We start from the raw sequence: 23764 nt of genomic DNA, 5'->3' as shown, positions 1-23764 counted from the left end.
AATTGGGGGACACATGGTCAAGAGAGGGAAGAGGCAACAAAAGAAAACCCGGGTGTGACTCCATTGTTTGAAAGGGCCATTTGGATAATCAAGATAAATAGACTAAAGCATTGAGTGGGAAAGGTGAAAAAACATAAATGAACTTGAGATGGAGCAGTAGCAGAGAACCAGGGGGAAGTGCCAGAAATGAAAGCAGTAAGACAAGACACAGAGAGTTCCACTGGTGAGCTAATAGATGGACTTGACACAGCGGAGAATCAATGAAAGGTCAGGTCCATAGGAAGGGTCAGAGGTGAAGCACAGAACATAGAGTTGCCGAAAATAGGCAGCAAATACATACAGGACAACATCAAACAGTCCCATGCATGTGCCTCGGAACCCTGCAAGGAGAAGAGAGGAAGAAAAGGCACTGGCGACACTTGAAGGATTGCTGGCTGGGCTTCCCCCAGATTGACAAACGTCATCAAAACAAAGGTCTCAGAAGCTTAATAAATGTCAAATGGGATAAGCTCAGAGAAGACCACATCTAGGTGAATTGTAATCAAACTGGGGAAGACCAAAGACAAAAGGAAGATCTTAAAGGGATCCTAGGTGAAAGGACGCATGCATTTGGGGGGATAATGATAAGAATACTCATTGGGAGGCCAGAAGATAATGAAAAAACATCGGTAAAGTACTGAAAGAGGAAACCTGTCCATTTCAAATTCTACCTTGTTCAAAAGTGCAGGTGAAACAGAGACGCGGTCTCTGTAGACCCACGGTACGGAAACGCTACAAGTACTTCAGCTCAGGAACCAGCGGCAGCCATAGAAGCCCAGGGAGTAGCGAAGAGAGCCAGAAATGGTACATTTGAGAGTAAACATAAGAGTCACACACACGTGAGGTATATAAAGTTTTGATAACAGCTCTTGTGTATCTAAAATGAAGTAGTAAGTATGTACCGTGTGCTGTATAGCTGTGTCACAACAGAGTAGGTAGAATGGGCAGAATTACACTGTTGTGACTTTCTGTTGATTTGTGACGTTTTATAATATTGTTTGAAGATAGATTGTGATACAAAGACACATTATAATTTTTACAGTGACCATTTGAAAAAAGTAAGCAAAAATAGGTGTCACTAAATGTCAAAACAGGAACGCTAAAAATGGTTTACTTATCCATATGAAGGCAAGAAAGAATGAGGAAGAGAGGAACAAAGCCCACATGGGCTGAATATAAAACAAATAGCAAAAAAATGGACTGAAGTCTGCCGTGTTCATGATTACGTGAAATACAAATGGACTGTCCTCCAGAGAGGATGCAGACATGTTCGCTCTCAACAGAAACAAACTGTTCCGATGTAGTCTACTAAAGCCAAGGTACATGAAGTAGAAAGATACATAAGTTGAAAGTGAAAGTAACATAGAGACAGTATTATATTAATTAACTACATTGATATTAATCAAAGCACACTTTAAGACAAATAGTGTTATCGGTGAAAGACATTTTATAATGAATAAACTCCCAGTTAATTAAGATGACATATAAATCTTTTTTGAATCTAATGTTAGAGCTTCAGAGACATAAAGCAAAAATATGAGAATACTAAAAAGAGAAATATGCAATATACAAATAGACCAAATATCTGTAAGGATATAGAAAATTTAAACAACACCATTAACCAGCTTAACCTAATTGCTATTTTTAGAATGATATATCTACACACTGCTGAACACGCGCTCTATTCAAGTACACGTAGAATATTTCCCAAGATGGGTCATTTACTGAGTCATAAAATAATTCTCAATAAGTTTCAAAGGATCAAAATCATATATAGAAAGATATTTAAAAACCCCTGTAGATCATTTGTCCCCAGAAATATAGGAAAAATGCTAAACATAATTTTAGCCAATCAAATCAAACAATATGTATAATTTTAGCCAATCGAGTCAAACAATATGTAAAAAAAGGATAACACATCATGATCCAGGGAGATTTACTCCAGAAATGCATGGTCCGTCTGTGTGAACGCTAGCCTGTATGACTCACCGTATTAACAAGAAAAAGAAAAACTATGTGACATTGCTAATGGATGCAGAAAAAGCATGTGACAAATGCCAACTTCCACTCACGGTGGAAAACTGCAGCTGCCATCACAGCAAGGGAGGGGACCGAACGCTTTGTACTAAAACCTGGGGTTAGCCCGGGACTCACCCTCTCTCCTCCTCCTCCTCCGTGCAGCCCTGCTTCGGAGGTCCTGGCTGGTGCGACGGGGCAACAGCAAAAACAAAAGGTTCTCCGATTACATGATCACCTTTGTAGAGGATTTGGTGGAACCTACAGAAAAAGCTGCAAAAACTACTAAATAACAATGCAAAGTAAATATACAAAACCCAGTTGTATTTCTATATATTAGCAATGATTAGATATTGAAATCTTAAAAAATATCACTTACGATAGCATCCAAATTTATGAAGCATTTAGAGATAAATCTAGCAAAATATGTGTAAGGCCTACACTAAACATTAAAAATTGTGGATGAGAGTAATTAAAGACCTAAAGTAGTGGAGGCGTATATACTGTGATTGTGTGTCAGAAGTAATGACAGCGTTAAGGTGGCAGTCTCCCCCAAAGTGATCTATAGATACAGCACTGAAAGTATCCATAAAAGAAAATTGGATAATTTGGACTTCGTCAAGTTAAATTTTTTTAATAGATTCTGCTAAGAAAATGAAAAGAAGGTGACAGACTGGGGGAAAATATTTACAAATAACACACCTGAAATGTACTTCTCTTCACAGTTAATAAGGAACTCTCAAAACTCATTAAAAAGAAAAAAACAAGCAAAGAAAAAATTGAGCAAAAGATTTGAGAAGACATCCACCAGTGAATAAAAATGGGGGGCAAATAAGCTCTACGGAATGTTCGAAGTCATACTCCTCAGGGAAAGGAAAGTCACGGCCACAGTGAGATGCCGCTCCGTGCCTATTAGAGCGGCTGCAGTGTAAAAGGCTGGCCGCGCCGGGGGCAGTCACGAGGGGAGGGCGCAGTGCCTCCTGCACACTGGGGGGAGTGTGAAATGGCATGGCTGCTGTGGCAAACACTCCCACAGTGTCTTAAGAAATTAAACACACACCCACTCTCTGATCCAGGCATTCCACTCCTGCCCAAGATAAACGAAAGCGCTGTAGTCCACTCGAAAACGTGACCATGAATATTCATGGCAGCTTCAATAGTAATTGCCAGCAATCGGAAACAACGCAAGTGCCCCCAGCGAGAGGATAACAAACTGTGTTTGATCCACCCAGTGGGCTGCGGAGGCCTGCGACGGTGTGGACGAGTCCCACAGTCGTTCTGACTTCAAGACAGAAAAAGAGCAAACACTGTTAAAACTCCGTTTGTACAGATTTTGGAAAATGCAAACTAGTGTACAGTGACGGCAAATCAGGGGTCACCTGAGGATGCAGGATGTGGATGTGGGGGGCAGTGTTATAAAAGGCCTGAGGAAGCCACGAGGGTGGTAGAGTGTGACAGAGGTGACAGGTATGTTCATGGTCTCGACCCCGGTGATGGCCTCACTGATGCATAGCTCTGTCAGAACAAGTGAGTGCTGTTTACTGTATGTCAATTATACTTTAATAAAGATGAAAAAGAAAAAAAGACAAGCAATCAATACAAATGTGTAAAAGTTTTCAACACATACTTTATAAAAAAATGTACAAATGGCCAAAACGGCATCGAAGATGCTAAACGTCCTTGTCTGTCAGGGAAATGCAGTGGAACCGGGAAGAGCCGCACTGCTGTGTGTTCACCGGATTGGCCGGATTTCCTAAAAAGTCTATAATGCCAGCTCCTGCTGACAATGCAGGTGGATGGCAGCCCTCGGCCTGCTGGGACACAACTGGTACAGCCTCTCTGGGGTTTCTCTGGGGTAGAATATTCACCTGTCCGGGGGCACAGTGCTTCTGCTGCGGGAGGTCCACCTGGAGGAAGGACACGTGGTCACAAGGAACCCTACACGTGACATTCACAGCAGCCTGATTGACTCCCAGTGGCCCCAGACAGGAAACACCTGGAGGTCCACCAGCAAGCCCACTCTCTCCTGTCTCCTGCCCTGAAGACTTGTTGCCGCAGGACATCGAGTTTGGGGACCCAGGGTTCCCTCTGGCCCTCAACTCAGCTGTGCCACAGGGAACAGCACATGCAAAGATGCAGAGCTAGGAGGACCATGGCCATGCCGGCCACACCCACAAGGTTCCTTTGATGAAAAATCCTCTTGCTCGTGCTTGTTTCTGCTGAGCCCTGGCGGCCCCCAGAGCTGTGTTCTGGGTCCACATTCCGCCCGCCACACACAGTTAGTTGTGCCTACGTGTAGGGAGTGACTGACGGGTGCCATGGTGACTGTGAATGTTATCCCCGATTCCCTGCCAGAGAAAACCTGCCTGCAGAGAGCCCGACTCCATGTACAGAAAGTGGGGGTGCTAGCCAGCTCAGAACTGGGCTCGATGGGAAAGCAGCCCCTCAAAACCGCACGCTCATCAGTGTCCCCAGCAGGCCCAGATGAAAGCCTAAGGTGATGTTCAGCACGGTCACATGCTCTCACTGTCCCAGCCCAGCTGCTTCCCTCCCAGCTGTGTTTCTGTCTTGGGTGCCACCCTGGTGGGGAGTGCAGTCACAGAGGAGGGTGGCCCACTTGCTGGTACCAGACATGGCCATGGGGACGCAGGGCAAGCAGCAGCATTGCTTTGTGGGAACCCATGTGCTTATCCCGTTTTTCCTTGAGAGTTAAATTCTGTGCGGGCAGAAGACACTCTATTTTGTCTGATTCAACTTCTCCTGTCACCGTGTGTGGGGAGCTGCCTGGGTCCTCGCCAACACTAGTTCACGTCTCCCAGTAGGAGTCTTCAGATTTGATTGGGTGGACACAGAAAAACACCACAGCCTCATTCCCTGAAGTTTTCTTGTGCTTTCTGTTGATTCGTTTTTTTCTAGGATGAGACAGTTCGTCATGACCATCTGCCAGTCATCTCACTTTATAGAGCAAGAGACTGAGGCTGAGAGATGGCATGAAATGTTTGAGGAAAACACTCCACTGGTGGTCAAGCTGAAATCAGAACCTGGAAATTCTTGCTCAACTGTTTCATGTTTGTTTTTTAAGCTCAAACCAAGGTCACCAAGTTCCCTCCTCCAAACTCAGAGAGCAGGAGTTGTTTCATTTTCTGTCACAGATGGCGGACAAACCCAGGGTTTCTGACACAGGGGTTGCATCCAGCTCTGCTCCTTACTCGTGGGTCACCTTGTCTCCACATCTAAAGTGGGGATCGTGTGTCCACACTGTAGGGTTGTCTTCAGGGCCAACAAGGGTGGGAGCATGTAAACCCACAGGGCAGCCTGGCCCAGTGGCCACATGTGTGGTCCGCACTGCGCCTGCCTACCCGAGGCACACAGGTGGACGCAGCTCTCTGCTCCAGCCATTCCCTTGGCTGGTTGGCGGGGTATGAGGCTGCAGGTACAGCTTCTGGAAAGAGCAGGGTGAAAACCAGGAAGAGCGTAAAGAGTGGGTGGCGAGGAGAAGCACCTGTTTCCTCATGTCGTAAGTTGTCTTAGAGTCATTCCCAGCGAGCATAATGCAGTGTCCTGCACTAACATTGCCACTCACATGACTGTCGACCTTCTGCAAAAATTCATGGACCCTGTAGTTTAGATCTGAACACCCCTTCACCCTCATAGGTTTGGTGAACTCTGTCAGAAACTGTGGGGAGACTTTTCCCCCTAACTGAAAGCTCTGCATCTCTACTCCAAAGATAGCACCGCTGTCCCGGCCAAAGATAGACCGGTGCGAGGCTCCTCCAAATGTAGAAATTTCTTTTGTCCTGGTGACAGCGCTGTCAGGAAGAGTGACACCTCCAGTCTTCCTCCTCTGCACGTGGGCGGGCCACTTAGAGTCTGAACACTATTAAGCACTGACAACCTTTTCACTGTGTAGAGAGGGAGAGAGAGAGAAGTGGGTGGAAGGGGAGAGAGAAAGGCACAGAGAGAGAAAGAGAAAACAAGTTGCCAGCATCGCCCTCTATGCCCGAGCACAGGAAGGCACAGTGAAGTCACCTCAACCCTACATTAATGAGCTGGAGGTGGGGGGTTTTGAGCTCCCCCACACTGCCCAAACCTTGCTGTGTCCAGCAGCATCATGGGGCCATCTCATTAGGAAGCCTGTGGACAGCTGCATGGCCATGTGCGATGTCAGGCCAGCAGCAAGTGTGTCTTGATCAGTGTGCCTGTCAACGCTGCCTTCGGGCTATGAGACAAACCGGAGAAAATGTTTGTTATGTGGTCAAACAGTGGCCCAGTTTGGGTTTCCTAATTTGTTTTGGCTCCTTGGAACAAGAGAATATCTGGTGAGTGTGAGAGACCAGTGTGCAGACAGAAGTCTCACCCACTCAGTGTTTGCTGGCACCTGGGCTCCCAGGGCCTCCAGTCCTTCCTGGCAGTCCGAACTCAAAACTGCCGTCTGGGGCAGGTGTGGGCGGATTTCCGGGAGAGGAAAGAGGCTGACTTTGGCTCTGGGACCCTGGCCTGGGTGAAGCTGGAGCAAGGGGCTCCACTTCAATGAACAGCTCACTGTTTGGGAGGTGAGGGATGCCATGCGGGTTGCACCTCCAGCATGTATGCCCTCTGGCTGCAGGAAGCTGCCCTGATGTCCCCCAGCCGGATATAATCACCTCCTTCCAATCGCCATGCCCCTGAACTTCTCCTCTAATAATACACTTCCAATTATGGCTCCTAGCGTCTGTGACACAGCGTGCGTTTCAGTCTGCAAGCTGTGTAAAAACTACCTTGTTTGTATCATTCTTCCCCCCACAGAACGTAGTCCAGAGCTTAGCACACGGCGGCAGTGGTGCTGGCAGTGCGGACGTAGTGACGATGGTGGTCGAGGTAGTGAGGATGGTGGTGATGGTGATGGTGATGGTAGTGATGATGGTGGTGGTGATGAGGAGGAGGAGGAGGATGGTGGTGAGGATGGCGATGATGATGATGGTGATGGTGGTGATGAACACCTCCTCTGAGCTGTGTGCCAAACCAGGCACTTTTAGCTATACTCTCCCCAATCCTCACAATTGCTTTAACAGAAAAAACCGGAAATTATTTTCCAGGTTTTGCAGGTGGTAATAGTGGAGCTCAAAGAGGTGCAATAGCTTGCCCCCAGTTGTGCAGGTTGCACAGAGCTGTGCTGAGCGGCCTGTCCCCACACAAGCCTCCTGTCCCCTTGCTGACTGACACTTCCTAATCTGCTGACCCCTGGGGCCAGGCGGGGATGGGCGGCAGGTGAGTGGGCTCTCTTCTCGCACAGACTCACCACGGGTGCAGAGTGTGCCCGGAGCAATTCCACTTCACTGTGAACTCCAGAGGCTTTGGCGGCCATTCTCAGAGGCTTGTGCACACAGGTGGCCCACGCCATGGTGCCCAGACTCGATTTCTCTGACAGACAGTCGGAAGCATTAATGTGCCAGAAGTGGCCATACCACGTGCTGGCAACTGGCCAATTTTCATGCTTTTGGGTTGCTAATTTCCATATTTGGACAACTACAGTCTTAAAAATTATTCACCATTGCCTTAGAAACCTGACATCATAGGTTTGTTGAATTGAGGCTTTTAAAATAGAAGGTTTGAGAATGAGTCACAGAATTTTAAACTCAGAGCTGAAAGTGGAATAAAAGTACGCACAGTTGGATGGCTTGTCCCCAAGGGGGCTATGGACTTCCTGCTGCTTTAAAGAAGATTATGAGCAGGTGAAGTAAAAATAACAGCAACAGCAGTAGCGTCCATCAGCACTTCTGAGATTATCGCCCCCACTTCACAGACAACTTAGACATTAAACAGGCCCCAAAGCAGAGATGGTGACGTGCCTGGTGCTGGCAGTGGGATTCAACCCGGGCAGCCCTGCTCCGCAGCCCGCTCTGTGTGCTGTTTTCGAGCTTAAGCCACATGGGAGGAGGGGGCAAGGAGAACATTTTGCTCACTGCTCATCTTCCTGCTCCTAGGCCTCTTGCTCCTGGGGTGGGCACCCTCACCCTGAGGATGCCGTAAGCTCCCCAAGGGCACCACTGGGCCAGCTGTGGTTTGCAGAGCACCTGCCCTGGCTGGTAAGAGCTGGGTGTTCTGTGGTCCCACAGCTTCCGTTATTTGTACTACCCACCAAAATGCTCTTTTCCTTCTTCACCTTAACATGGTTCGGAGCATAAACACCCCAAATAGACTATCCCTGTCTACTGTGCAGATCACATCCTGCTGTGATTTGTTACAGGCTGAGTCTGGCCTGGTCCACCCTTGATCGGGAGCTCTTCGGTTGACTCCAAGTTGAAGCAGCAGGTTGGCTACACTTCTAGACAGGCAAGGAGAGATGCCTGTGGCACGTTAACAAGGGGTTTGGGCACAGGTCCCATCCCCCAGCACAGTGGCCCGGCCAGGTGTTCAGAGACAGCTGTTCTTACAGGCATTCAGGCTAAGCGGAAGACTGACGCTCTCACTCAATTTGTGGGAATCACTGAAGGGGAAGTTTGTTGTGGAGCATTTTATCTCTCCCTCCTGTGACTCTTTTCTAAAGGAAAAGTGTTCATTTCAGTGACTACTTAGACAAAATTAAACAATTTGGATGGCAGCTAAAATCTCATCATTTTAGAAATAAAACAATCTTAATGTCCAGCCTTCTCCTTTAACAAGAAAAAATGGAGTCTCAAAAGGTGACATGATTTGCCCACATTCCAATATGAGAACAGAAACTAGAACCCACACCTACCCCAGCTGCCTCATTTCCAGGTTGCGACACCAAAAGCTGTCCAGGGAGCTGGACCCAAGCCAGACCTGGGAGTCGGAGCCACTTGCCTCAAACCCAGTGATGGCTGCACCTCTCCACTAGGTCCCCAAGCATGGGCCCCATTGATCAGCGTGGGAGGCAGGAGTCACCTTCCCGAGAGTCTTAGAGTTGACAGTCACTATTTGTCCGTGCAGGGTCTTTGGTGCCATTGCCAGAGGTAGAAGAATGTGACTTCTGACATTTTTCTAGCTGCCCCAGAGCTAAGAACACCCAGCCTGGCTTTGCCTAGTGGCAAAACACAGTGTGATGAGAGCAATCCTTCCGGGGACCTTTGTGAAATGAGCGAGGCGAAGACGTAGGTGGAGGCTCCACGGAAGGCCACATGGCCCAGGTCATGGATTCGCTGTCGTGTGTCATCATTACCCCAGAGACCCTGGTGATTTCCCTGGTGCAGAGGATTGCTGCTAAAGGAATAGAATATGAAAGTGATTTAAGTAATCAGTAAAACCACTTCCTGCCCACAAGGGGGTTATGATAAAAAAGGATGACTGTGTGGCCAGCGCAGCCGAGGAGGTGGAGAAAGCGGAGCCCGCATGCACTGCTGGAGCAGCCACGCTGCAGACCTGTGGGCAGGTCCTTGCTAAGTTGCACGCAGAGTCACCACACCACCCAGCAATTGCACACCCCCAGGTGTGTACTACCAAGAATAGAAAACACCTGCCCACGTGAAAATGTGTCCACGAACGTCCACAGCACTGCTTCTCATTTTGGTCCCAAACTGAACACAGCCCAAATGTCCAACAGCTGATGAATAAATAAGCAAAATGCACTATGTCCTTCACCCAGGTTATTTTTCCGCTATAAAAAGGAATGCAGCCCCGACACGTGGCATGATGCAACTGGAAAACTGTGCTACACGAAAGAAGCTGATACACACGGCCACCTCCCACAGGATTCCATTGACGTGAAGTGTCCTGCAAACCTGCAGAGACAGAGAGTAGATGGGCTATTGCCAGGATTGCAGGGGAGTGAGGAGGAACATGGAGTGGGCACAGGGTTCCTGTTTCGGGTGATTAAAATGTTCTAAGTGCCCATCAGCAAGTGAGTGGATCAAAAAACTATGGTACATTTACACAATGGAATTCTATGCAGCAGAGAGGAAGAAGGAGCTTATGCCCTTTGCAACAGCATGGATGGAACTGGAGAGCATTATGCTAATTGAAATAAGCCAGGCAGTGAGGGACAAATACCATATGATCTCACCTTTAACTGGAACATAATCAACAAAAGAAAAAAGCAAACAAAATATAACCAGAGACACTGAAGTTAAGAGCAATCTAACAATAACAAGAGGGGAGTGGGGAGGGGATAGTGGGGAGAGGGGTTTTCAGGAACTACTATAAAGGACACATGGACAAAACCAAGGGGGACAATGGAGGTGGGGGAGGAGGTGGGTTTAGCTGGGGTGGGGTGGAGGGATGGGGAGAAAATGCAGACAACTGTCATTGAACAACAACAACAAAAATGTTTATTTAAAAAAAAAGAAAAAAAATGTTCTGGAATTAGTGTAATGGTGGAATAGTGTGTGGTGTGTACACACCCCTGTGGCTACACTGAAAACAACCGAGTCGCGTGAATTTCATGGTATGTGAATTAATCTCAATAAAGCTGCTATTAAAGACCAATGCACTACTGCCTGTAGCCTAGGAATCTGGTCCGTGATTGTGCCCATTCTGGGTGTGCATTTCAGATGCCCGGTGCTGTTTCGGGCCTTGAAAATCCAGACCACATGTCATTCTAGCATGTGGCTGGTGACAGAGACTCACCCACTGCTGTTTTGTCCCCTGCCCCTGCAGGGTGAGGACCCCCTGGCTGACAGTGCGCTGACCTTCGTGGACCAAACATCTGCTCTGACCTATGCCCCTGCCTCCCAGGAGGGGCACCCCATGGGCCACCCGCTGCAGACCCTCAGCAGGCCCCAGCCTGACAACCTCAGCCCTAAGGGGGACAGAAGAGTGGACAAGCGGAATGCCCTTGGGCAGCTGATGTCCTACTTGGCTTATAAGCCCCCCTCATCCACCAAGACCCCCCTCACACCATACGACCTAATGCGCATGCCTTGGAGAGGACCCCAGAAACGGCTTTCACCCCCAGAAGACCCCAACGATGCCCCGGGCCTGGATGATGGTAAGCCAGCCTCCCCACCCCCTCTGGTGTTTTTGTTGTTGACTCCATCCATCTTTCTAGCACCTTCCCAGCGCTGGTCCCCTACTGCATCTGGGGTGGGGTAGGCACCAGGTATGTGCAAAAAGGGACAACTTCAAGCTATGCACTTCCCTGTGCAGCAGGGGGAAGGAAGGCTGTCACGTCCACGCCAGGGGCCAGGTGTGTTCAGCTGCTGGTGCTGCAGGGAGAGGTGGATTGCCCCTGGTGGACAGGTGGTCACAGGTCAGTCACATGGTGTTCTGGAAGGTGGACAAGGAATGCTTTAGGTTCTGCACGTGCGGTGACTTTGTCACACACCCACCACTGCTGTGCTCACACTCACCCAGCTCCCACATTTATGCCTATCTGCTTTGTCCCCAAAAGCACACAGTGTGCGACAGATGCCTCTCACCACGTACTACGTGCGCTGTGTGGCCTTTCACATGGCTGACATGCCACACTGGGGCTCTCAGTCCTGTTAGCGAGCTGGACCCTGTTAGGCTTTTCTGCGGGAGAAGGGTATTTACTGGCTCCCACTCCTCGCTAGGATGCAGAAGGCTCTGAGCTATTCACTTTCTAACAGCTTTTTTCTAAGACCATTCAATACAAACCAAGATTCTGATAAAATATGCCTTCTCCTTTGAAGATTCTGCAAACAATAAAATTGAGCATTAAAAAGTGCACTGGCCGAGCTCCCATTCACATTAGCACTCTATTGTGAGTGTCTGCTGCACATCGCTGCTCGTCAGCGAGGTGGCCCTCGGCGCTCTCCGCCCAGCCGCCACAGCACTTTTAAATGAAAGAAATGCAACGTCGTAATTAGGGGGACTGTGTGAGGCCACTCCCAAAGCTTTCTCTGTCTGGGAGAAGGCAGGTGCCTGAGAAAGCGGCTCAGGCCACTGACTGGGAGCCATCTGTGCAGAAACATGCCATAGGTGGGATTGACATTACCGGGGGGGCCTCTCTTAGGGGGAGAGTTTTTCCTTTGAGGTTGGTGGAATAAAGAATGAAAACGGACCAGAAGAGACCAGCTTCTCTAAACTTGCAGTCCAGGGTCTTCCCGAGATCTCCTCGCTGAATCAGTTCCCTGCGGGGGGTAGCTGATGGCCAACCATAGCAGACACCAGGCCCTTTCTCTCCACACCCTACGAAGTGCTCATACCATTCGGTACGGCCACCCCAGGCCCTGGTGAGGAGCCCAGACAGAGCCACCGCCACAGCACAACTCCCCATGAAAGTGCAGGACATGGCAGCGTGCTTCACAAAGCACAGCGAGGGAGGTGGAGGGAGGTCCGAAGGAAGGGCCGGAGGGCCCATGTGTTGTGGCTCCTCAGGATGGCGAGGCCCTGGAGAGCGGGCATCCCAGACACCCAAAGGGCTGCCCACCAGAGCAGGGCCCGAGGAGCCCGTGAGAACTGCCAGATGCATCACACGACCTGTGACCCAGAGCTCAGGCTACAGGTGGAACTCTAGGAAAACCCGCCCGTACCTGCTGCCACGTGAGTGATCAGCGCATCAGGCACAGCTTCCTGCGTGCGGTACATGTCCACCTGATAAAAACTGCTCGTGGAAAAGAGACTATCTTCCTCCACTGAGTCATTGTTCACAGCTTGTCCCCTTTCAAAGCTCTGAAGGCCCACATGAGGTAGGACAGTGGCAAGGACAGAGGTCACAGCACAGGGCGGCAGTGCTGGATTCAGACGTCATCTGGTCCAGCTCCCCAGCTCCAGACGCAGTGTCCCAGGTCACGGCCCTAGTGGAGTGCTCCCTGCTAGAAGGTTATCCTGTCCTTTGGTGATCTATTCACTATGGAAATCAGAATTTATAAACGTTTATCTGTTGTACTTTTTACCAGTTATCAACATCATAAGCAGGTACCAAACAAAACCCAAATAATTCACGTAAAGATAGAAAAACACACAATCACCCAAGATAAGTGCTGTCAGCGTCGGGAGTGTGTCCCTGCCCCTTGAGTCACACATGGTTGTGCCTCTCGCTGCACGTGGCCAACGTGGGCGAGGGGGCGGCCATCAGCTGCTGCACCTTCGTGTCTCCCACCACGTCAGTGTATTCACAGGGCCAGGTCCTGTGAATCCAAGTCAGGATTAACACACAGGCTGGTCCCATGAGCTTGGCCACTCTTGGGTAACAGAAAATGCCACGTCCACTTTTTATAGTTATATTTTGAAAATCGTGGTGAAACACACATTAGTTTGGACCTGATTATAAGCTGAGTAGCTGCAGACCTGAGTTACCCACGTGTGGGTAGAACTGCTGCCTAGAACTTTGCTCCTAGCAGGGAGTTCGCACTGCTCCCTCTTCGGGGCTGTGTCTGCGAGTGGGGTCTGACGCCGGGCTGCCGGCTGCAGGCAGACTTCAGCAACACCCTTGGGAGCCATCGCCGGACAGTGTCCTAGTCCAGTCTGGCGTGTGCCACCAGCCTGGGTCCAGGCTGTGCCCTCATCACCATGCATGTACATTCTCAGCGTGCAGACTCACGTTAACGTGACTCTCACGGAAACAGCCTTTAGAAAGCAATTTGGGCGCCTACCCTGCCACCAGCTGAGTCACGTAATTAACACCAAAGCTAAGTGGACCGTTCTGTTCTTTGCCTCGGTATTACATGGGACAGAGGGAGAGTTGGGCAGGGGCACCGTTCTACAAGTACAAAGTGGACGGCCCGCCTGAGCAGGATGCCTGTCACCCAGGTGGCAGCCCAGCACCTCTCATGCAGCCAGCAAGCGGCACACACCACTTAGCTGTCAAACCCTCAGCCCCTCGGGTTGGAGGGTGAACACACTTCACTGTACTTGTGGTGTTTTCAGTGAAAACAGACAGGACGCTGACATATGCTTACGCCTATGTCTCCTCGGTGGAGGCCCAAATGAGGACAGAATGAAATAATAAGCTCCCTCTGAATTTATCTGAAGCCTTTGCAAATACCTGAGAGTCGACCTCCAGAAATTAAGTGAACTCTATGCTCTCCGAGCAAAAGGAGCCCAGTGAATTCCTTGTGATGGCAATAATGCTGGTGATGATGGTGGCATATGTTTGGAGGTGGCTAAACTGCACTCTCACGTGTACGTGGTGATAAAGGCACTTAGCAGCAACAGCTGTTGTGCATGACCCACGCCTGCTGTGTGAGAGCAGTGTTGCAGTGCAGCGTTCTGCACACCATTCTCATTCTCTAAAGCTTGTAACATTGGTCTGGGGACCCTTTTAAGAAACATAATTTAGTAGGTCAGGCCTGTCACAGTTGTGCTGTGAGCTGATCTCCTCCCTCCGGACTTACATATTTGATGTCCCGATATTTCAAGTAATTGCTCCAGTAGAGACACTTGGAGCATCGAAAGCTACATGAAATGTCATCAGAAGCTGTCAGGTCTCAGAATTCTGTGGGGCAGGTGATGGAACAAAGGACCATTCTGCTTTCATGCATATGGCATCCGACTGCGCTCCAAACTTGGTCCCTCTGCCGCCCACCGGGGCGAGCTGGGCTTTGTCAAAGGATTTCCTCATTCCTCTTCACCTTCAGATGGCTGACAGGGGTGCTTTGTGGTGCTCAGTGGGGCTCACAGGGGTGAACGGGAGGGGGTTCCCAACATGCGCAAAGGTTCTCCTAGGAAGCCGGGCAGTCGCCGGGAGTCTACCACTGACCACCTAAGGTATTTGAAAGTTATTTTCACTAGTGATAACCTGAAAAGATTCCTTTTTGGATGAGAGGAGGCAATGTTAGGAATTGTATTTTATCATTCCATTTTGAAGGTGGATATTTCTTATTATAGTTATTCTATGAGACCCACGGGAACATGAGTCTTGTCATGTAACAATCTCCTCCCATCCTTCCCTCTGAACTAAAGGAAGCTAAGAGAAAATAGGTGACAATAAGACATAATGTTTCGAGTTACTAAAAGAATACAGATTATTGTATTGGGAGAGGGGCACAATTCCTCACTAACGGTATTGATTATCGGATAGGTGGTGACACTCCGGGTACTCTATGTCATTTCATTTTGTCAGTAGCCCCTTCGCATGGGGTCTTTGGCTCCTTTTCACAGGGCCTCAGGGCCTCAGACCTAAGTGACAGACACAGTGGCCAGTGGTGGCTAACTCCAGAACACACCACTTTTCTGTGGGGGGTTACCTTGTTTCTCCAGAGAATGATGACCCTTCTTTGTTGTGGTTCTTTCGGGATTTGTGGTCTGACTTACCTCGCATTTGCCCAACATCACACGGTGGGTGCTGAGAGCTCCCACCCTACCTGGTGTCGGGCCATTGGACATCCAGCTCCTTCCTTTCTCTCGCACCTCACGTCCCCCACTGAGGGTACCACCTGCCTCCCCCACCCCTGGTGGCCCTTCTGCCAAGCCCTCCTCCTGAGAACTGGATTATTACAGAAGCTGCAACGGGTCTCCCTGCCCTGACCTTGCCTCCAGCTTGCAGTGCAGTGCCCATGTCCGATTATAAAAGGGAGGACGTCCCACTGCTCCAAACACAGCCAGGGCTTCCCCCTACTCAGTGAGAACTGAAGTCCTTGTCACAGCCTGAGACCCTGCGTATCTGGGCACCTCCCTGCCACTTCTCTCCACGCCCTGCCCGTGCCCCCTCGCAGCTCTGTCCTAGCCACTCTGGCTGCTGTGCTGTTCTTCCAGCCCTGAGGCATTGGGGCCTTTGCACTGCACTTCCTGGGCCCAGAGAGCCTTTCCTCCAGAGCCCGCCTCCCATGGGTATCCCTGAGCTCGTCTCCAGTGACCTGCAGAATGCAGATTCCTCCCTGCCCTCTCCCTGTCTTCCCTGGATTCTTTTTTCCCACAGCCCCAATCACCACCAGACATCTTATGTACTTACTTATGGATTTAATTGCTTATTTTCTGTCTCTTCTAATATGGATGAAACTTACATGAAAGTTAAGGGCTGGTTACATGCTTCATTTCTGCACCTTGAAAGTAACTGTGCCCAGAAATTGTGCAATAAGTGTTTGTGGGTGGGGGGAAGAGTGAATGAATGGAGGGAGGAAAGAAGGAAGGAAAAAGAGAAGGAAGGAAGGAATATTCCTCCTTGTAAATTGTCCTGTTTAAACTTGAGAACCTCTGGGGGCATGAATCTCTCTCTGATTTTAACCACCTTAGACCTGGAATGATCTTGGTCATTCTGTCTTGGTCGCAGTTCACGATATTCTGATTCTCATGTGTCTAGTGATTTTTGTTGCACACTAGACATCATATATGGAAGGACTTGAGAATGTTTCACCTCCCCCTAAAGGGTGTTGAGTCATCGTTTTGTTTACTTTTTTCCTGGAAGCAGTTAAATTTTTAGAGGATCCTTTTTTATTTGACTCCTATCAGACTGGGTTTTATATTTTGTTCGAGTTGGTCTATTTTGGTGGCCTTTGCAGATTTCCAGTAGTACAGCCTCAGCAACCCCCCATGGATGGCCCACCCCCTGCTCAGTCCCAGCCCCACAGCTGTCACTCTGCTCAAGGCAGCTGCCCCTTGTTCAGGGACCCATGGGGGCCCCACTCTGCAAGCCCCCTGTAGAGTGCTTCATTCCTCAGTGCTACTCACCTTACCAGCCCCTAACCCTGACCCCTGACCCCTGACCCCTGAGCTCCAGGGATTGTCCTGCTCCTCCTCCTCCTGCCCTGGTCCAGAAACTGCCCCTGAAGTAAAGGTCATGAGTACGGGCGCCTCACACGCCTCCCGTGCTGAGTGCTCACAGCAGTTCCACCTGCATCTTGGCATCTGGAAACTGTTTCCACACATGTTCTGTCCATCTCATAGCTGTGTGTCATGGGAGCAAGCCTGTTACTTCAATAACATCGTGTCCCTCAATCCACACTCCAGCTGCAGCCAAAGGGCAGGGGCAGTCCCGTGGGAAGAGGGGTGCATGGATGCCCTTCTCTGCCCATCCTTGTTTCTCCCACCTCCTCCCAGAGCCCCCAGGACTCACCACATTTGTCATCTTCCTTTGGCATGGTGCATTTATTTATTGTTCTTTGTGTATTTGTTTCACAATGAAGATATATTGCTTTTATATTTAGAGTAATTCCTCAAAATACTACCAACCATTTAGGAGAAATGCCTAAGAGGTACACACACCCTGGAGGAAATTGTTTCTACTGTATTTTCATGATTATAAAAGTAATACCCTTCATGGTCAAGTGAATAGATGAGCAAACCAGGCAGGAGAATACTGACGTGGAGTCCAGGGTCACATCGGCACGTGGCCGAGACCACCCACCCCATGGCCCACACCATCTTCTTCACCAGGGTCCCAGTCTTTGTCCACCCCGCAGGGAACGGAGAGGTGGGAGGTCTGTGGCATGTGGGGGAGATGGGTTCCCCAGGACAAGATGACAAGGATGAAAACTTGCCCACCTCCTGCGAACACAGCTTACGTTTAGGTGTCTTTTTGGAAAATGGCCCTTTCTGACCCTCGACTGGTGCTATCTTCTCCATCGGCTCTGTCCAGGTGATAGCTGGACCTTCCTCTCAAAGGCAAAGGCAGAGCCACGAGGGAGGGAGACCGTCACCTGAGCTGGGCCCGCACCGCCCCCACCCCCCGCCCCAAGTCCCTTTGGGCCCCAAACAGTGATTTTTCTTTATTTCCTGCTTCCAGCAGAAGGCTGGGAGGGGCTCTGCCACTGAACCGGTCTTGCACGGTTTCGAGGGGAAACACCCTTTGAGTTTCACGCTGATGTATGAACCTACCTCAGACACAACACAGGTATAAATCAGGTCTGCGTGTTGTGCAGATAACCCAGCAGCCACAGTGGCCCAGAGTTCACGCAGGCTCTTCCCACCAGCGCAGGCCAGGAGGGGCCGTGGGAAGCGCGTCGATGGCCGGAGTTCCGTGGTGGTGGTGGCGGTGTTGCAGGCCAGGTGCGCCAGGCACCATGCCCATACTTGGGGGCATTATCTTTCTCGAAAGTGAGAGGGAAACAGCTCATTTCCATTTCTTTGTGGCCTAAGGGCAGATGAGGTTGCTCTGTCTCTGGCCACCTAAGTCCAGCTACTTCACCAGAGGCCCCCTCCATCCTCCCAGTCAGGTGTGTGCGTTTGCTTATAGTTCCTCCCCAGCTCCCTCATCCATCCTCATGGTTTAAAGATGCTGAGCGTGGCTTTGGCTGGAGGGTCACATGGGGTTCAGATTAGACATGCACGACATGGGCCTGTCCTGCTGGTAGGACGGCCTTATCGTCTGCACAGGGTTGACATGTGTGCCTCTGCCCTCCAGGAGCCCTTCTTCAGAACCTGCTGGAGGAGCTGAGACAGCACAAGGTTGATGTGGAGGCGCTGAGCCCCCAGGACCTCGACGAGGTGGCCCGTGTGCTAGCCGATGACATGCTCGACCCCTGGAGAGGAGCTGGAGCACTGCCCACGGAGCTGGCATACAGGCCGGAAGCAGCGCCCTTCGAAGACAGTGACGAGGGCAAGGACAGCCTTCCAGGTGAGCTGCCAGGTCCTGGGCACCCTTGATGTGGTGGACGGGGAGGGCTGGGCCACGGGACGTGGAGACTGGCTTCACACATTGTGATGTGTTCTTGCCACGGGGACACGGGATACAGCTGGTGGCTTCTGTCTGGGCGACATCTGCCTCCAAAAGCTGCCCTCTTGGGCTCAGCCCACAGAGCTATTACGCTGAAGGCGAACTGTACACTGTGAGGAGACAGACGCCCTCGCGGGGAGTGCAGACGTAGAGAACAATGGGGCTGATCCAGAGTGCTTTCGTTCACACTGTGCGTGTGTGTGAACACAGTCAAATGTTCAACTAAAAAAGTGAAAGGGGCTCATTGGAATGTCTGCCTGAGGCTCCCAGCCACCCAGTGGGGCTGCCCCAGGGGACAGCAGAGGTCCCTGACTCCCCAAACACACATGCATGTACACACATGCACACGTGTACACCTCCCCCTTCCCCCCCCACAGGCGTGGGTGGGCTCCCCGGGCGACGGCCTTCTCTGTGCCTGACTGCTTCTCCGAGTCACCAAGCGACACTGAACATGCGGCTCAGTGCTTGTACACAGGAGGCACAAAAACCTGTGCCAGAAGCACGGGCAGAGGGTGCATGTCTCTCTCTGTGGGTGGGATGGAGGCTGGCATGGCAGCGGATGCCTGCCTCAGCTGACAGCTAGGAGGCAGGGCGACAGACTGGAACTCCGCCAGGACCAGGCGTTGGTGAGGCAACCAGAGATCAAAAGGCAGGACCCCCACTCTCAGTCTGGGAAAGTTGAAGGTCCCGGGTGTGGTGGTTGCGGCTTCAGCATGGTATGGCGAGCATTACGGGCTGGGTACTGACTTAGAGACGTGATCGGCCAAGAAAGGAAACAACCCATCAGTGCCGCCGACCCCTTACCTGAGCAGGTGTGAGTCCTCTGCTTCCGCTCACTCTTTCTTAGCAATGGACTGTCCTGCATGGTGGGCTGTCCCGTGTGAGCCAACGGTCAGGGGATGTGCAGGCCACGGACCGCTGACGGGCGTCACGGTCACCATTCAGCCGGTGGGCCCCTCCTCCTCTGTGGCTTTTACAGAGCGCAGTTCTGTCTGTGGAAACAAGGACGGCGCCATTAGGGAGAGAAGGCCCCTCGGCAGCACCAACGTGCTGCGACCCCTCGAAGCAACATTCTCGTCAAGGACTTTGATAACAGTCGCTTGTGTCTTTTGCAGGTAACAGGGAGCAGGGCAACGAAGCTGGAGCTCGCGAAGAGGTAAGAGGCCACATCTCCACATGCACGCACAGTAAACCCAGAGCTGTGTGGTCACCTGGTTTGCGGCTTGGGAAAGTTTCTGAAATACAAAAGTTTTTTTTTTTCTACAAAAGGATGGAAAAGCCCTCATAATCCCCAAAGTGAGAAAAGTATAAACAGCACCTGCAAAATTGTGTATATTTAGATACAGACTAACATCTATTTTCAGATCTTATAGTAATACTTATCCATTGTAGAAATAAGAAAAATGGTTAATGCAAAGAAAAAAACTACTATCCCTTACAATCTCCCCACCCAGGGGTCCGGAAGATGGGATACCATCAAATCCCCCTGGAGATTCTCTTGTGTGCTGACCTCCAGGGTCCACTTAACAGGGATGTTGACTGGCTCTCGGTGGCTGCACCTGCTCAGTGGCTCAGCAGCCACGCGCCATATGTGGACTTCATTAAAATTAACTACATTAAAAACTCAGTTTCTCAGCTGGGCTCACCCCGATCCACATGGTCCTCAGTGCCGGGGCGGCTCCACCGCAGAGCGCGGCCGTCTCACAGACAGCCCTGCGGCCCACGCCGTGCAGGGAGGCGAAGCGGAAAGGGCTCGGACCTGGGCAACACCCACTCCTTGAGCGGACGGTTGGTTGCTCCTACTTAAGACACTTTGTGCATCAGTACATGTCCTGAGGACGTGGAAGATCAGTTCTTAAGCCAGGACAGTGAGCTCGTGTGGCTCTGCAAAAGAACGTGCTGTGGGGAAAAGGACTTTGGCGAGTGCTTGTCCTGTCGGTGTGTCTGCGTGGTTTCTGTTCTGTGCCTGTCCGCAAGTAGAGTCAGCAGTTGTTTCAAACGTCCATCAGAAATGGTGGGGTATTCTGTCTGAGCTGCAGCGGGTGTCTAAGAGCACACTTCCTATTTATGAAGAGGAGGGGCAGGGAGGAGCAGCGGCTGAGTGTGGGGCCAGGCTGGGGGTCTCCGGGTCACATGGGCCCACGGGGGCCCCAAGCCCACCCTCCGCGAGGCCCCAGTACCCTTCCACTGTGGCGGTTTCATCCCAGGTGAGCTAGGTGTTGACCCGTTTGCCACTCGGGGTGCACATGCAAGCACTTTGTCCCACGAGGATCCCCGAGTGTTGGATTATCTGAGCTCTTATTTGTTTAACAAGTTCCCTCCTCACACAACACACGGTGTAGGTGAGAACACCATTCTCCTCCCTTTGAAAGCCTGGGAAGGTTGTTCCATCCCTGTTTGGTGACTGAAATGCCACTCAGGGTTTGAACACATGTTTTCCTCAAACTATTTTCTGTAAGTATTCCAAACCAAAAGGAAAAGTTAGGAAAAATTTTAGTTAAAAATGGAATAATTAGTTTCCTTTATAGCCCTTCCTTAACTTCCTAAGTAAGTGTGTTTGGGTAAAGCAAGTTGTAAAGTGAATCCAATTTCCCCATTTCTGTCCAACACAACACTGGAGATGTGACTTCATAGCGAGAAAGGAAATGCCCGTCCTAGAAGGCGTCCTCAGCCCACTCTGCTCTGTCACCTGCCAGTCGAGGGGGCCCTGCGCTTGCTTCTGTAGGAGACAGTGCTGGGCGTCTGAGGGTGTCCCAGCGACCACATCTTTGATGTCAGTTACACCCGACCTCAAATTCTGGACCTGCTGCTCCCGGCCTCTGCGACCCTGTGCACACGACAGCCTCTGTCGGCCCCACAGGCTGTGGGTTAGAGACAAGCGCAGCCCCCACTCACGGCCGGGTGATACTGGAAGGAGAGACTGTACCGTAGTGACAGGGGGCCTGCACTGCGTGTCGTAGGAGAGCGTCCTGCAGTCGGGATGCTCCAGCCCAGGAAACAGGGTCAGGGTGGGGCCAGCGTCCCCAGGGCGCAGCTGCACGTCCCTGTTCCTGACTCAGGGTTGTCGTGAGGGCCCCATGCATGCAAATTATCACCATTGTCGTCGTCATCGTGGTTGTATTTTTGGCTGTGTCTGGAGGGCAGGAATGGGTTCTGGAACCATACAGGTTATTTCTGACCTATAGATGCTGAAGACCTGCACTGATTGGACAAGCTGAGATTCTTCGGGAAGGGGTGTGTGTGTGCGCGTGTGCGTGTGCATGCACATTCTTTTCGGGGTGGGGTGGGGAACACATTATGAAATGATTCCGATGTGCATCCTCCCCTGGCTGAAAATTCCTCACCTAGACGTCATTTTAAACACAGACTTTAAACTCTTGTCCTCCATCCACTTTTCCTTGCAAGGTGCCTGTTGTTACCCCACATGCTGAGTTTGTCACAAACAGCCTTTCATCCTGTAGGGGAACAGTCTCTCTCCTAGAAGCCATCTCACGTGATTTCCTTTCCACCAGGTCAACCCTGTGAGCCTCAGACTCGGGCACATCCTGCAGGACCCCGGGTCCCGACTCCCACCCGGAGCCCTGCTTCCTGTGGGGAGCAAGAAATCCGAGGACCCCGAGGCCTCCTTGTCTTCGGAAGAGGATGCCACCGGCGTGGAAAATGTCAAAAGCCAGACCTACTCCAAAGAGCTGTGGGAGCGGCCGCCACACTGGGAGCCCAGGGTCGACGGGTTTGGGGAGTCCCCACACTGGGTTCCGGGGGCCCTGCAGGAGGACCTGCACCTCGGAGCAGGAGCTGACAGACACGCTGGCGACAGCCTGCGGCTGGAAGTCAAGTCTCCGGGGGAGGACTACGGCTACATCGTGACAGAGGACGAGTGAGTAGGAGCTCTGGTCTTCTCTCCTGGGCCCAGGATCCTGGCGCCCCCTGGAGTGGGGAAGTGCTCTCCTTTCCGCTTGTCTCCCCTGGAGAAACAAGTGGAGGTGCCTGGTGTCTCAACCCGGAGCCAGCTGCCCATCCCCAGGGCTCCTGGCCTGGGAGCCTGAGCTCAGGGGCAACTCTCCACAACACAGAGCCCTTCCTACTCCTTGGTCTCAGCCTGGTCACCTGCTGGTCAGACCAAGGGGTATATTTAAGCTGTACTGATTTGGGCGGGGCTGGCGGGGGCAGAGAGAAGCCAGACCTGAGTGGTGGGTGGTGCCCAGGGTATGGTGAGCCAGGTCTGCCTTGCATGCTGGCTCCAGACCTGTGAAAACATCAAACTCATTGTCACTTTCACACAAAGTCGCCCAAATGACAGGACACATGTCATCCTTCAGGGGAAGTGGCCCCAGAGCAAGAGAGCGTTCCATCCTCATTGAGTTCTGTCCTCAGTCCCATGAGGCCCCATACTCGAACACCGTGTCCCAGCGGCAGGGCCAGCCTGCTCCTCCGGGAGCCGCTACAGAGCCTGACACTCACTGCTGAGCTCTGTGAAGGCATTGGTCCCTTCCAGTAGTGAGAGAGGTGCTTCCCAGGAAAACACACCTGTGCGGCCACACACACACAGGTGTGTGCGTGGCGTGCACTGTGTATGCTTGTACTGTGTGCCTGTGTGAGTTTGTGCGTGTGTACAATGTGTGAGTGCATGGTAGTGTGTGTGCGTTGTGCACGAGTGAGTGTATGTGGTTATGTGTGAGTATCTGAGTGTGTGTAATGTGTGATTGTGTGTGCACACGTGAGTGTGTGTGATTGTGTGCAGCTGCCTTTCCTCCCACCGGGCCATCCGTGTCCTCCTGTCCTGACACCCACGGACTCATCCAGGCCATGAGGTGCTGCTGCAGGGTGACGCGGGCGCTGCCCCTCACTGGGGGTCCTGGGCACCCCATGGCACAGAAGAGCATGAGCACCTCCTGTCTGCACCACTGAGGATGGTGTGGTTTGCCGGGAACCTTTGGGGCAGGGCAGTCCTCCCTGCCGGTGCCAGCACCGAGCAATTGCAGAGAAGTCACAGCCTAGCAAGCGGCCAGCACTTCCACTGGAGAGACCCTGTCAGCAGTTGGCATTCTTCCTGCCCCGGCCGATGTCCCCACAGAACAGGCAGTGGCACGAGGGAGTGCACGCTTTTCTTGGTGTTTGTTTGCTTTACTGTGTAGCTTCCCAGGTGTCACCTTTGGGATGTGAGCACAACTGTGACACACACAAGTGAAAGAGAAAAACCACTACCTTGTTGTGGCTGGT

General features: G+C 51.3%; 1 protein-coding gene across 2 annotated transcripts in view; it reads left to right on the top strand.

Annotated features, from left to right (window-relative positions):
* PTPRN2 (protein tyrosine phosphatase receptor type N2) overlaps positions 1-23764 on the top strand; it is a 395976-nt gene that overhangs the window by 167892 nt on the left and 204320 nt on the right. For both annotated transcript variants that reach the window (XM_053927307.2, XM_053927308.2), the window contains exons 6-9: positions 10648-10978; positions 18233-18445; positions 19660-19700; positions 22057-22421. In XM_053927307.2, the coding sequence (XP_053783282.1) occupies positions 10648-10978; positions 18233-18445; positions 19660-19700; positions 22057-22421 (950 nt within the window). The remainder of the gene's footprint in view (positions 1-10647; positions 10979-18232; positions 18446-19659; positions 19701-22056; positions 22422-23764) is intronic.

The sequence above is a fragment of the Desmodus rotundus genome, chromosome 6 (assembly GCF_022682495.2).
Source record: "Desmodus rotundus isolate HL8 chromosome 6, HLdesRot8A.1, whole genome shotgun sequence".
Classification (NCBI taxonomy): domain Eukaryota; kingdom Metazoa; phylum Chordata; class Mammalia; order Chiroptera; family Phyllostomidae; genus Desmodus; species Desmodus rotundus.
This window is presented reverse-complemented; position numbering and strand designations above follow the sequence as displayed.